Source organism: Anomaloglossus baeobatrachus, chromosome 12 (assembly GCF_048569485.1).
Source record: "Anomaloglossus baeobatrachus isolate aAnoBae1 chromosome 12, aAnoBae1.hap1, whole genome shotgun sequence".
NCBI lineage: Eukaryota > Metazoa > Chordata > Amphibia > Anura > Aromobatidae > Anomaloglossus > Anomaloglossus baeobatrachus.
This window is the reverse complement of record NC_134364.1, coordinates 47,612,343-47,626,825: the sequence shown is the minus strand read 5'-3', so window position 1 is coordinate 47,626,825 and position 14,483 is coordinate 47,612,343. Positions and strand designations below refer to the sequence as shown.

General features: G+C 46.5%; 1 protein-coding gene across 5 annotated transcripts in view; it reads left to right on the top strand.

Annotated features, from left to right (window-relative positions):
* Positions 1 to 14,483, top strand: part of ARID4A (AT-rich interaction domain 4A) — a 244,604-nt gene that overhangs the window by 8,732 nt on the left and 221,389 nt on the right. For all 5 annotated transcript variants that reach the window (XM_075329592.1, XM_075329593.1, XM_075329591.1 and 2 more), the window contains exons 3-4: positions 3,797 to 3,907; positions 9,163 to 9,228. In XM_075329592.1, coding sequence (XP_075185707.1) covers positions 3,797 to 3,907; positions 9,163 to 9,228 — 177 coding nt within the window. The remainder of the gene's footprint in view (positions 1 to 3,796; positions 3,908 to 9,162; positions 9,229 to 14,483) is intronic.

Here is a 14,483-nt window from a genome sequence, read left to right as displayed (position 1 = left end):
GGGTACTCCTCCTACTGCTTCTGCACAAACTGATCTGAGCCCGCCTCCGGCTCGGGGTGTATACTGCTAGGGAGGAGCTAACTTTTCATGTCTACTTAGTGTCAGCCTCCTAGTGACAGCAGCATAACCCATGGTCCTGTGTCCCCCAATGAAGACTCAGAGAAAGAGATTTTACGGTGAGTACACAAAAATCCTTCTTTTTGCAAAAAGGTAAGAAGCTCCCCAACTTGCATTAAAGCAAGATAACAGACAAAAAACACCAAAAAAACTGAGCTGTGACAAATGTTCAATAAACATGCAACATTACAAGCATGTGAATTGCAGCCTCAAGACTAGAAAAAAACCCAGGAGAAAATTGTAGAAAAAATACCCTGACTATAAATAAATAAATTGCAAGTGCTTAATAAACAGGGTACTTAGTATATACATTTTTGCAAAAAGGTAAGAATGCTCAGGTGCTCTGTACTCGTAACTAGTGATGAGCGAGCACTACCATGCTCAGGTGCTCAGTACTCGTAACTAGTGATGAGCGAGCACTACCATGCTCAGGTGCTCTGTACTCGTAACTAGTGAAGAGTGAGCACTACCATGCTCAGGTGCTCAGTACTTGTAACTAGTGAAGAGTGGGCACTACCATGCTCAGGTGCTCAGTACTCGTAACTAGTGATGAGTGGGCACTACCATGCTCAGGTGCTCAGTACTCGTAACTAGTGATGAGCGGGCACTACCATGCTCAGGTGCTGGGTACTCGTAACTAGTGATGAGCGGGCACTACCATGCTCAGGTGCTGGGTACTCGTAACTAGTGATGAGCGGACACTACCATGCTCAGGTGCTCTGTACTCGTAACTAGTGATGAGCGAGCACTACCATGCTCAGGTGCTCTGTACTTGTAACTAGTGATGAGCGGGCACTACCATGCTCGGGTGCTCTGTACTCGTAACTAGTGATGAGCGGACACTACCATGCTCAGGTGCTCTGTACTCGTAACTAGTGATGAGCGGGCACTACCATGCTCAGGTGCTCTGTACTTGTAACTAGTGATCAGTGAGCACTACCATGCTCGGGTGCTCAGTACTTGTAAGGCTGCTTTCACACTACGTCTTTTTATCATGCGTCCTGAACGTTTTTTTTAACGCAGAAATGGATCCAGTTCAAATGCGTTTTCATTTCAATGCATTTGCAATGGACTCGCGTTAACATGCGTTCACCTGCGTTTGGGTGCGTTATAGTGAGGATCCAGCGACTTGCAGTTTTTTAACATCTTTCAAGAACGCTACTTGTAGCGTTTTTGAGCTGCGTCCAACTTCTGCAAATTGCTGGATCCTGACTAAACAGCACGCAAACGCATGTGAACGCTGGCTTGCTGATAGGCAGGATCCTGCTTGCTCTACTGAGCATGCCCAGAACCAGTCTCGCGTGATCTGTCTCTCTCTCCTACCTCTCTGTCTCTCTCCCCCTCTATCTCTGTCTCTCCCCCTCCCTCTCCCCCACCTGAGAGCTGCGGACATTCGTAACCAAGGTAAACATCGGGTAACCACTTCTCTTAGTTACCCGATGTTTACGTTGGTAACGTGTGCAGGGAGCCCGGCTCCTAGCAGCTGCAGACGCTTGTAACCAAAGTAAATATCGGGTATCCAAGCAAGTATACCCGATGTTTACCTTGGTTACGAGCCTTGCAGCTGTCAGATGCCTGCTCCCAGTCTGGCACGTTTAGTTCCCATGACTCCAATGCCCGCCCCTAAACATCCAGTGACAGGATCCTGCAAAGTAACACATGCGTTTGCATGCGTTTTTTGCTGTAAAAGCAGGATCTGCTTTTGCAGCAAAAAAACGTTCAGGACGCATGTTAAAAAGACGTAGTGTGAAAGCAGCCTAACTAGTGATGAGCGGGCACTACCATGCTCGGGTGCTCGGTACTTGTAACTAGTGATGAGTGAGCACTACCATGCTCGGGTGCTCAGTACTTGTAACTAGTGATGAGCGGGCACTACCATGCTCGGGTGCTCGGTACTTGTAACTAGTGATGAGTGAGCACTACCATGCTCGGGTGCTCAGTACTTGTAACTAGTGATGAGCGGGCACTACCATGCTCGGGTGCTCAGTACTTGTAACTAGTGATGAGCGGGCACTACCATGCTCGGGTGCTCAGTACTCATAACTAGTGATGAGCAGGCACTACCATGCTCGGGTGCTCAGTACTTGTAACTAGTGATGAGCGGGCACTACCATGCTCGGGTGCTCAGTACTTGTAACTAGTGATGAGCGGGCACTACCATGCTCGGGTGCTCAGTACTTGTAACTAGTGATGAGCGGGCACTACCATGCTCGGGTGCTCAGTACTTGTAACTAGTGATGAGTGAGCACTACCATGCTCGGGTGCTCAGTACTCATAAAATGAAAAAATGCTAGACTCCCCCATTGCCTTCTGTTATACTCTGTACTCGAGTAGCGCCCTTCCAAGCATCTAGCTGCTGGTTACGAGTACTGAGCATGGTAGTGCCCGCTCATCACTAGTGATGAGTATTTTGTGTGCTTGGTATGACAGTTACGTCCACCATTGTCCCCACATTGCCGTCTTTGCTCGCTCACTGTTCTGCGCTTTGCAGATGATTTGTAGGGTCTGGGATGAGATCTAACGTTGGGCCCTGCAGACACTGCTATCCGGGGCCACAGTGGCCCCAGTCTGAGAGGTGATGCTCACTGGCCTTAGAGGTGGACATGTCCACATACCGTGACGCATTTTTCGAAGACTTGTGAGTGGATCCCGCAATCTGCCTCCAGACCCCTAAACCCACACATTACTTGTCTAAGGCCACAAAACACATTAGGGGTTATCCCCTTTCAGAAAAGTTCAAGCCATAAGGTGCTGTAGTTTTACAAAAAAAACAAAAATGATCACTCGCCCTCCCCAGGTCCAGTTACTGTCTCCACCGCTGCTCTTGTCGTCTGTTATTGTCCACAGTGACAATAGTGAGTTTGGCAGCTCTGCCTGTGTAGATTGAGCGCAGTTATTGAATTCACTACTTGGCTGCAGCGATGTGATGAGCGCTGCAGACAAACAGAAGCCAGGGCAGCAGCCGAGCCTTGTCTGAGAAATATTCAGGTTTTTTTTCGATTTTTGTTTTTTTCTATAGTCCAAACTTTTTTACTAGGAGACAACCCCTTGACTGCTGAACCCGCATATTTCAGCAGGAGCAGCCGAGCTTCTGAAGCATGCGGTTGTCCCCGATTTTTAACGTTGGAGAGCGATCATTGATTGTCAGCAGCAAACCCCAAAATCAACAGGAATGAAAGTGCAGTCGACAGTGACAGGAGGAGGGACTGACCGCACCGCCCGCCCTCTGATCTCTGCTGGGCCACGTTGCTCATTAAGGCGTAGTTCACATGTTGCATATTTGGTGCAGATTTTCCTGCAGCGCTTGTTACATGTGCATCGGTTCAGTGTTGCTTTCATGTTTTCCATCTTAATGGAGCTCAATTTGCAATGGTTGAATGTGGCCGAACGACCGCCTGATGACGTCAGACATCATTGTTCGACACTGGTTACTGGCAGCTTAGTGATATAGGATGTCCGCCGCCGCTCGGTAGTGACTCATTTCATATTATAATGACAGTTTCTTCCACCGCCATCCCCTGCCTGAGCAGAGTAAAAGCACCGTACCGTACACGGCTCAGGGCTGGAGACCGGTCATGGAGCTAGAAGGGGAAAAAATCCACCGCAAAATTCACACCCAAATAATAAAAATAAAAAATGTAAGGGAAGCTAATGTGTGCAATCTGCTTTGTACTTTCAGGCAGCGGATGAGCCTGCCTACCTAACAGTGGGGACCGACGTCAGTGCTAAATACCGGGGCGCCTTCTGCGAGGCAAAGATTAAAACGGTTAAACGGCTGGTGAAGGTTAAGGTACGTGGTACAGTGTGGCGGTAGAATACCTGCTTTATGTTGTCGGGGGTCACATTGCAATGATTATTATATCATATCTCCCCATATGTGTCAATCACCGGTAGCTCCAGCTTGTTGAACTACAACTCCCAGCATGATCAGGATGATGACCACATGTCCGTGCACTGAGGCTCTCTGCACAGCATGTCCACACACATCAGTATAAGGCCCTGTGCGCACGCTGCGGATTTGCCGCAGAAAATGTCTAACATTTCTGCAATCATACATTTCCCAGCAAAAGCTATGGGTAAAAAAAAAATGCTGGGCGCACACTGTTTTTTTTTATACCCGCAGAATTTCCGCTGCGGAATTAATGTGCACTTCTTTTCTGCAGTTCCCTGCGGTTTGTGCCATAGATAATGGTAAAAACCCGCAGGGTCAAAACCGGGTGCGGTATTCGGCCAGAGGGTGCAGATTTTTCTTAATAAAAGTCCGTTTTCTAGTGCGCACATAGCCTTAGCGTGCTCGTATCATTCCACTGCAAGTCAGGAGCCCTTATTAATCCTAACCTATACACCCCACAGCCAACTTTATTTTTTGCACTTTTTTTTTTTTTTTTTTTTTTTTTTTTCCTCCCCTCCTTCAAAGGGCACTTTTTTTTGGTCTAAATAGCTCATTTTTTTTGCAGGACAAACTGTAACTCTGACACCATTCACTATACCAGATAACTTGCTGAAAAACATGAAAAATCAAAGAGCGGTGAAATGGTAGCGAAAACGCAATTCTGCCATTGTGGTTTTTTTTTGTTTTTTTTTTGCTTTTGACTGTGTCTAATGAGTAGTAAAAATGGCCTTTTTAACTTGTCTGTATTATCATCGTGGTAACAAACTTTTATGTTTTTTTTTTGTTTTTTTTTTTTCTGCAAGTACTTAAAAATAAATAAAAAAAAAATTACAAAAAAATGGTTTGGCACCATTTTGAGACCAGTAACTTTTTTTTCGAATTTATTTTTGCTTGTGTTTTCCAGGGCAAGCCAATGTGTATATTCATACTATAATGAAATACATGCCATGTTTTTGTTTTTTGTTATTTTTTTTATTAATTGTTATTGCATATTTATTTTTATTTTTTTTAGGGAGGTGTGGCAACTAAAAAACATGGAAATGTGGCATTTCATTTTTTGTTTGTATCTTTACCGTAAGGGTTAACGTTAATATTTTGATTGGACTTTTAAGGACAAATATGTTTATTTTTATCTTTAAATTGAAGAAAAGGGATCATGTAAATATTAATACAATTTGTTTATTAAACATTTATTTTTTACTGTCTTAGGCTATGTGCGCACTAGAAAAGTGATTTTTCTTAAGAAAATTTCTTGAGAAACCTCTGGGATTTGAAGATTACCGCACCTGCGGTAAAAAACCGTGGGAAAAATGCATGTGATTTTGCCGCGGTTTTTCCGCAGGTTGGTCCCTGCGCTTTTTTTATGTTGTAACTGCAATAAATAATATAGATAATAGACAGATAATGGATAGAGGGAAAGATGAATAGATAGATCGATAATGGATGAAAAAGACCTATATAATGTCCCACCCCCCTGCATATTCTAAGCTGGCACCCTTTAGTGACTTTCATGTGGCACTAAAGGGTGCTTAGCCTTTTATTTAGCCAAAAAAAAAAAAAAAAAAAAAGCGACGTGAGGTCCCCTCCCATCTTTTGTAACCAGCTAGGGTAAAGCAGATGGCTGCAGCCTGCAGACCACAGCTGGCAGCTTCACCTTGGCTGGTAATCCAAAACAGGGCACCCCACGCTGTTATTTTACAATAAATACATTTAAAACAAAAAACGTGGGGTCCCCCCCAAATTAGATCACCAGCCAAGGTAAAGCGGACAGCTGTGGTCTGTTATTCTCAGACTAGGGAGGTCCACTGTTATTGGACACACCCAGCCTAAAAATGGCAGGCCGCAGCCGCCCCAGAAGTGGCGCTTCCATTAGATGTGCCTATCCTGGTGCTTTGCCCCAACTCATCTCATTGCCCTGGTGCGGTGGCAAACGAGGTAATATATGGGGTTGATGCCAGATGTGTAATGTCACCTGGCATCAAGCCCTGGGGTTAGTGATGTCAAGCGTCTATCAGATACCAGACATCACCAACCCTGTCAGTAAGAAATAAAAAATAGACAACAAAAAAAGTTTTATTTGAAAAAACATTCCTTCTTTCACCAATTTATTGAAAAGAACAATCAAATACAGGTAATCCAATAAGGGGGTCCCACGAGGATCCATACCATAGTCACTGTCCCAGTCAATGAAGAACAGAATGTTCCCCATTGGCTGGGAGAGTAATGCAGTGACCTGAGCTAACATCAATAGGTCAGCCCAGGTCACTGCCAGGGATGACGAGCGCTCCTGTCAGGAGGATAGCGAGGTACATTACCTGCTGTGATGATCTCCTGCACTGCTGACGTCAGCGCTGTCACTTCCTTCTATGTCCGCCGCGTTCTCAGCAGTATCGCGAGAGCCTCTGACGTCACCGTCAGTGACAGTCTTGGGCCGCCTGCGAGGCGTGACGTGAGAACGCGGCGGGCATAGAAGGCAGTGACACCGCTGACGGCAGGAGATCGTCACAGGTAATGATCTCATCTAACCAACTGAAGTCAGCGCTCGTCATCCTCGCGGCTGCCTGCGCTGCAGTGTGAGAAGCTGCTGATACTGCGGGCAGACACTGACACTGCAGGGTGGGCAGCCGCGGAGCTGGAGCGGGACACAGACTGCACGGGCACCTGGAGGTCGCACGGAAGCGCTTCTGTGCGGTGTCCAGAGAGTGTGATGTGTGTGTTTACTCTGCTCCGCTTCCTTTTCCTGGTATAATGACATCACTTCCCTGCAAACCGCAGGCAGCAATGAACAATACCGCAGGTAAATCGTGGCTATACCGAGGGTATACTGCACATCATTTGCTACCTGAGGTATACCCGCGGTATTTCGCGATTACATTACAGTGAATGGAGTGAAATACCGCAGCTACCTGCGGAAAAGAAGTGACATGCACATTTTCTCAAGAAATTCTGCAGAAAGAATTTTCTTGAGAAAAAAACGCCGTGTGTGCACAGCTATTTTTTTTTCCCATAGGTTTTGCTGGGAAATGTCTGCAGAAAGATTAAACATTTCTCAAGAAATTTCTGCAGCAAAACTGCGGGTAAAAATAGTGTGCGCACAGGGCCTTAGTCCTTGGTTGAGGCCTTGTTCCTGCCACAGTTTGTTCACTTGTTTTGTACTATTGCAGAATATACAGAAAAATGACTTTTTCCTATGAAGGCCGGGCTTTACCATGGTGGCAGCCGTGGGAGCCTTCAGCTCCTGCGCCCATTCAATATAAGGGCACTTGAAGAAGAGCGTATTTAGGCTGCTTTCACACATCCGGTTTGAGCCGTGCGGCTCAATCCGGCTGTGAAACCTATGCAACGGATGCGGCGAAAACACCGCATCCTTTGCATAAGTTTTTTAAATGCGGCCCGTCCGGTTTTTGCCGCTTGCGGCATGCTACTGAGCATGCGCAGTGGCAAAAACCGCATGCGGCGGCCGGATGCGTTTTTTGCCGCATCCGGCAACCATAGGGATGCATTGGGAAAAGCGCCGCATCGGGTGGATGCGGCGCGATGCGTTTTTTTTTGCCGCACAAAAAAACGTGCCAGGCAACGTTCCATCCGTCCGCCGCATCGGCTAAATCTGCCGCATGCGGCAAAAAACGGACGGAACTTAAGCCCATGCGGCACTAATTAAAGTCTATGCAGGAAAAACGCAATCTGCAGCAAAAAAAAACCGGTTGCGTTTTTCCTGCAAAGTGCCGGATTGTGCCGCATTGCAAAAAACGGAGGTGTGAAAGCAGCCTTAACTGGACTTAAATCAGCAGAACTTTTTTTTATTTTATTTTTTCAGTGTTATTTTTTTGTGCCTTTGACAATAAACTCTATGGAGATAGTTGCCTATGTCATTGATGCAAGCTGTTATATAGATAGCAGTTTTTTTCTTTTCTTTTTTTTCTTTTTACCTTTTAAGATACAATAGAGTTTATATTTAAGCGTTTTTTTGATGACCTATTTATCCAATAGCTCATTAATATTAGATTGCTGGGGCTTCAGGATCCGGCACCCTCACCGATCAGCTGTAATTGGGAAGATGGGTATAGTGAATGGAGCCGAACAGCACAGATCCCTCCTATGTGTAGTGGCGGCTCAGGGTACTGCAGCTCGGCTCCTATTGAAGTGAATAGGATTGGAGCTGTGGTACCCCAGGGCATCCAAAACGCGCTGAATGGATCTGTGCTGTTCATTGTTTACATCCAGATTTTGTTTAGACCTGCTCGTCGTGGGGGTGTTGGGTACTCCCTAATTAAGATCTGAAGTACGGAAAAATTCCTTTAAGTGTATGTGCACAGAAAGTCTTTTTTTTTTTTTTTTTTTTTTTTGTTCTTCGTCCACTCCAAAACCTGCTTGAAAAAGTGCAACATAGGTATTAAAAAATACATGCACTGCAATGTGAAAACAACTTGCTGTGCATATGTTCAGTCTTTTGGTGTTTTTTTTTTTTTTTTTTAAAATGGGAATCTGTCAACAAGTTTTTGTTCCCCCATATGAGACCTGAATACTGTATTAGCAGAGACCCTTATTCCGATGTCGTCACTTATTGGGCTGCTTTCTGTAGTTTTGATACAATCCCTGTTTTCTCTGCTGTAGATGTAGTCTAGCTCTGAATGCTGTGCTTAATGTGCTGTGTGTATAACCCCGCCCACACCACTAATTGGCAGTTTCCTGTGTACACTGTGCATAGGCAGAAAGCGGCTTATGATTTTTAGGGGCTGGGTTATATAGAGTAGGAGGACTTTCATGGTAGCAGGTGTACTAGTCGCTGTGATCTCTTGAAGGGGCACTTCACGTGGGGCGCATGCAGACATTTTTGCTAGGCAGAAACACTACCACATGTGAATGTAGCCTCCGTCTTGTTGGCTCCTGTCAGATCTTCCCAGACGATGCTTTGGGGATTTGCTGAAGCTTTTCTGTACTGGTCTATATAACTCGGCACGTCTTGTCTTTTACGGAGTGAAGAAATGCCAGCGGAGTATTCCCAGCGACCCACCTCTTCACGCCTGTGCCAGTTACTCGATAATTGGATTTTCCGACCTCTAATTGATTTACTCTTCTCCTTCCCTCCACGAGGTTCTGTGTTTGACAGCGGCGGCAATAAAACACTGATGTGATTGTGTCTTCATTTACAGGTCACTCTGAAACAAGACAGCTCCACGCAACTGGTGCAGGATGACCAAGTGAAGGGGACACTGAGGGTACGTCCACGTAACGCTCGGTCATACGAGACAATACATACTAGTCCCAACTTTGCTCTCAACACCCGAACAGGGCAAATGCTCACCCGTCATATTGCTTTTACCCTGCAGCAGCCACGGTTGTAAATAATCTGAAAAATGTCTTGTTGGCCGCTGCTTTCTTCGTGATGATTGTTTGCCAGGATTCTGGATCGGGCCCTGTGGCTTTTAGCAACTGCAAATGGGGATGTCTTTGATGTACTTTTTATTTTTTCTTAAAGGGGTCTTCCGATCTCTGATACTCTCTGTCCCCTGGTTGCAATCTGTTTTTAAGAAAATGATCGCACCCTCCCCAGGTCCAGCTTTGAGTCTGTTGCTGCCCCCATTGTGTTATTGTACTGACAGCACTGCAAACAATTGGTGAGCCTAATCGGCTGCTGAGCTCACTGATTAGCTGCAGCGCTATCAACAATGCCAGACTCCGGGAGCAGCTGCAGAGACTTGGGCTCTACTTCCCCTCCCCGGGTCCAACATTAATTTTCGTTTTTAGAGAGAAACTGCAGCAAGCCTAAAGACAGAGCTTTTTTTTTTTTTTTTTTTTTTTTTTTTTTAACGGGAAACCTCCTTTAAGGATCCGACCACATCGGTCAAATGAAGCAGATTTTCTGTCTGGATTTTGTACACTGAAAATCTACAGCATATTACAGCAGTAGTGTTGTAGATGAGCGTGACATATTTGCCTCTACACGTCAATCGCACAGCGCCGCAGATATCTGGTTAAACGCGGCGCAAATTCAGCTGTTCCACTGACATTGTCTATAGAGTGGCGACTTCTCATCCGCTCTGTAGATGGGACGGGACAGGTGATGTCATGCTGATTGATAGCCGGGGAGCGGAAAGCCGTCTGTCAATCAGCATGACATCAGCTGTGTCGCACTGTCTACTGATCGCACTGTTAATGCAAAAGAAGCCGCTACTGTCTTGACTAAGCCATTGTATCGCCAGCAGGAGCCGTCTTGACTGCTCTGTGCCTGCGAAGAATGGCGCCGTGCACAACCTGCCTGTTAGTGCCTAAGCACTTGTTTTATTTTTTTTTATCTCTCAGATATACCCTTTAAGTTTGCTGCTTATCTGTAGCATTTCCACTATAAAATCAGCACAGATTTTGCCATCGTTGCAAATGTGACCCATGTGGATGTGCCCTGGTATTTCCAGTTAAGTAGGACCATGACCAACGAGGCCAGTTTGTATTCATTGTCAAATCTATTCTCTGCTCATAAAATCGTTGTATACAGCTCGTCCCTATGGCCCCACGTACATGGACGCAGCTACGTAATGAACCATAGGTTCGCCAATATTGGATCCCAAATTTAGCTCGTGAGTCCTGAACTCTTAGGCCCTGTGCGCACTGGAAAATGGAATTTTCTCAAGAAAATTCCGCAGGTATTCAAAGATTACCGCACCCGCGATAAAAAAACCACGGCAAACCGCACCCGAAAACCACAAGCAGTTTGCTGCGGTTTTACCGTGGTATTGTTCGCGGTATTGCCGCGGTTTTGCCGCGTACGGGTTGGGATGTGCTTTATTGCATTCAATGCAATAAAGCACATTGAAAAAAAAAAGTCATTTCATTCTGAGATAGTAGATGGATAAAGAGACAGAAGAATAGATAGACAGACAGACAGAGGACAGATCGCTGCATTTCTCACGGTCAGCAGTGAGTTCACATTAGCGACTGTGGGAAATGACCGGTAATTACCTCTGCTGTCTCGCTGCGAGACAGCAGAGGTAATTCAGCGCTGTGTGTCGGTCGCGGCTGGATGTAAGCAGCGCAGGACCTGTGGATTATGCTGGAGCTGTGGATTACGCCGGAGCTTTGTTTCGGGAGGGGTTAATAAAATGGTGAACGAGGCTTGTTTGTTTTATTTAAAATAAAGGATTTTTCGGTGTGTGTTTTATTCACTTTACTTATGGGTTGATCATGTCAGCTGTCTCATAGACGCTGCCATGATCAAGCCTGGAGTTAATGGCGGTGATCCGCCACCATTAACTCCTTGTATTACCCTGACTGCCACTGCTACACGGCGGCAGGAAGAGCCAGGGACACGCTGGTACTGCCGCATAATGCATGCGACAGTGCCGGGGCAGCTGCGGCTGATATTTTCGGCTGCGGGAGGTGGGAGTGAGGCGGGGGACGTTAACCCTGCCCCTCTCCCTCCCCAGCCTGAGAATACCAGGCCGCCGCTGTGTGCTTACCTCGGCTGGACGGTAAATATGCAGCGGAGCCCACGTGCTTTGTTTTCTATATTTCCGTTTTCTTTCTATGTCTGTGATGTCTGTGATGTCTGTGATGTCTGTGATGTCTGTGATGTCTGTGATGTGTGTGTGTTTACTCTCTGCTCCGCTTCCTCTTCCTGTAATGACATCACTTCCCTGCAAAACCGCAGACAGGCGATGTACATTACCGGAGGTAAACCGCAAAATTCCGCAGGGAATAACGCAGGAAAACGCAGTGAACCGCACAGAATTTGCTGCCTGCGTTATTCCCTGCGGGATTTCACGATTAACATTGGAGTCAATGGAGTGAAATCCCGCAGCATCGTGCGGAAAAGAATTGACATGCAATTGTTTTTGCTTCGGGAATCCCGCAGCAAAACATGCAGCTGTCAAATTCCGCCCAGTGCGCACAGGATTTTTTTTGCCCATAGGTTTTGCTGGTGATTCACTGCAGAGATGTTATGAACATTTTCTGCAGCGAAACATGCAGCAAAACCGCAAAAAATTCGCGGCAAAATCCGGTAAGTGCGCACAGGGCCTTACTGCTTGTATGTTATGGGGCATGAGAAGTAACACTACTGGCCTCTAATTAGATGAAATGTAATTTTCCTCTAATTAACTAGGAACCAGTGAGCTCTAATTTAGTTAATAATGATTTTTTTTTTCCACAATCCCGGTTCAGTGACACAGCAAATATATGTGGGAATGATAACCTACTTACTGCAAAGAAGTAACTCGCTGCTATGATTTGAAGCTTATATATATATATATATATATATAAATTATATTTGTATATAATATATTACACACATACTTTGTGTCTTCAATTTTCTTGGGGGGTCTTGATCTGATCACTTTCAATATGTATTGCAGGTGGTGGGGTGCAGGGAGGCCGAAAAGGAATCTATGCACCTGTTATGACAATAAATAGTTAAAATAATGATCACCCATGAAGCTCAGCCTGTGGATGGGCTTCACAGGAGTACCAATATAGCATGGAGTTGCATGGAGCCGTGCTCCCCCTGGAGCATGGCTTAGATGCTGATGGCCGATATTTAGGGGTTTAACAGCCAAGATTTGTGTTTGGCTCCGATTTGCTGCTGTTGGAGGCAGATACCGGCTATGTAACCTTCCTGCGTCTGCCTGGAATAGTGCAGGCTGAGCTCCTGAGCCTGCTTCATACATGAGAACAAGTCATTAGATGTACCAATGCATCCAATGTTGTGAAGGAGTTAAAAAAACCCATTCTTTGTACGTCTTCAGCATCATGTCTTCCATTCATAACTTCTGATGGATCCTGATGGCAGTTATTAAGGATTCTGTTCCTGACAGAAATAAAAGTAGAAGAATGAATATGGGAATATAGACATGCATTACTGCTATGTAAAAATTGAGATACTTGGTACATAAAAATGGACAGTTTTGTTTGAGCCCAGCAGTCAACGGCAAGGTGACCCAACAAAGAGGTCACCTTGCCACTAGCTGTTGGGCTTACATAAAACTGGCCATTTTTATGTAAGTATCTCAATTTTCGCATGTTTTCCTAGCAGTAACGCATGTTTGTGTTCCCATGCTCATTGTTACACATAGCACACTGCAGTGCTAAGATAATGTTTCCTTTTTGTTACTATGTTTCATGCTCCATTTGCACCTGTTTACATTAGATAGGTAGCATGTGCCATCAGGTTTTTTTCTTAGAAATAAAAGTGCTATTATTTCTTTGTCGCTCTATTGGGAGACCCAGACAATTAGGGTGTATAGGCTATGCCTCCGGAGGCCGCACAAAGTATTACACTCAAAAGTGTTAAGCCCCTCCCCTTCTGCCTATACACCCCCGTGCTCCCACGGGCTCCTCAGTTTTTTGCTTTGTGCGAAGGAGGTCAGACACGCACGCACAGCTCCACAGATTGGTCAGCAGCAGCTGCTGACCATGTCGGATGGAAGAAAAGTGGGCCCATATAGGGCCCCCAGCATGCTCCCTTCTCACCTCACTCTTGTCGGCGGTGTTGTTAAGGTTGAGGTATCCATTGCGGGTACGGAGGCTGGAGCCCACATGCTGTTTTCCTTCCCCATCCCCCTCAGGGTTCTGGTGGAAGTGGGATCCTATCGGTCTCCAGGCACATGAGACCGTGCTTCATCCACAACTCCTGTGGAGCCTGCTGGATAGGAGCCGGGTATCGTTCAGGGACATGGCCCTGCTACTTGGAGGTACTCTGTGTCCCCGTGGGGACCGCGCACAGCAACACTCCAGATTTGCTGGGTGTGCTAGTGCACCGGGAACCGCGGAGCTGACCGGGTTAATATGTGCCATTACACACTCAGCGTTGCTGAGTGTGTTTATGTATAGGGACTGTCGCATTGACCGCCGCTGCCTTGGAAATACTGCGGCGCGGACTTGTAGTGCGCCGGGGACTTCCACGCCGGCCGCGCTTTTACGGCGGCCGCGTTTATTACTAGAGTCCCCGGCTTTTTGCGGCCTAGTTTCCTTTCCTCCCGCCCATAGCCCTGACAGGCAGGGGAAGGGCGGGACGCTGCATAGAACGAGCAGCACTGAGGGCTGGAGCATGCTTTGCATACTCCACTCCCCTCACTGTGCACAGTGCAGGCACCAGTTCCCGCACTTTCTGGGTCACGCCCACGGCTCCCTCCTCTCCTCAGGACGCATTCCTGTCAGCTCCTCGGACGCTGCAGAGGGGGACATAATGGGAGACACAGGCAGGGACTCTGGTGGCCTCACAACCGCTTTAAGCGGGTGGTAAGCAGCACCTGTGGTGCTAGCCCCATTGTGCAGTAGTGTAACATTATATGTTTACTTTACACTGTATAGTGCACAGTTGTTTTCTGGCTATATACCCTATTGTGTTGCTCAGGGAAGATAATAGCATAGCGCCCACGAAAGGCAGGGGTGCCAAAACACAGGCTTATTATGTTGCCTGCGCCGCATGTACGACCCCGCTACCGGCAGGTTCCACTGACCCTCATTGTCTGCACTGTTCGGC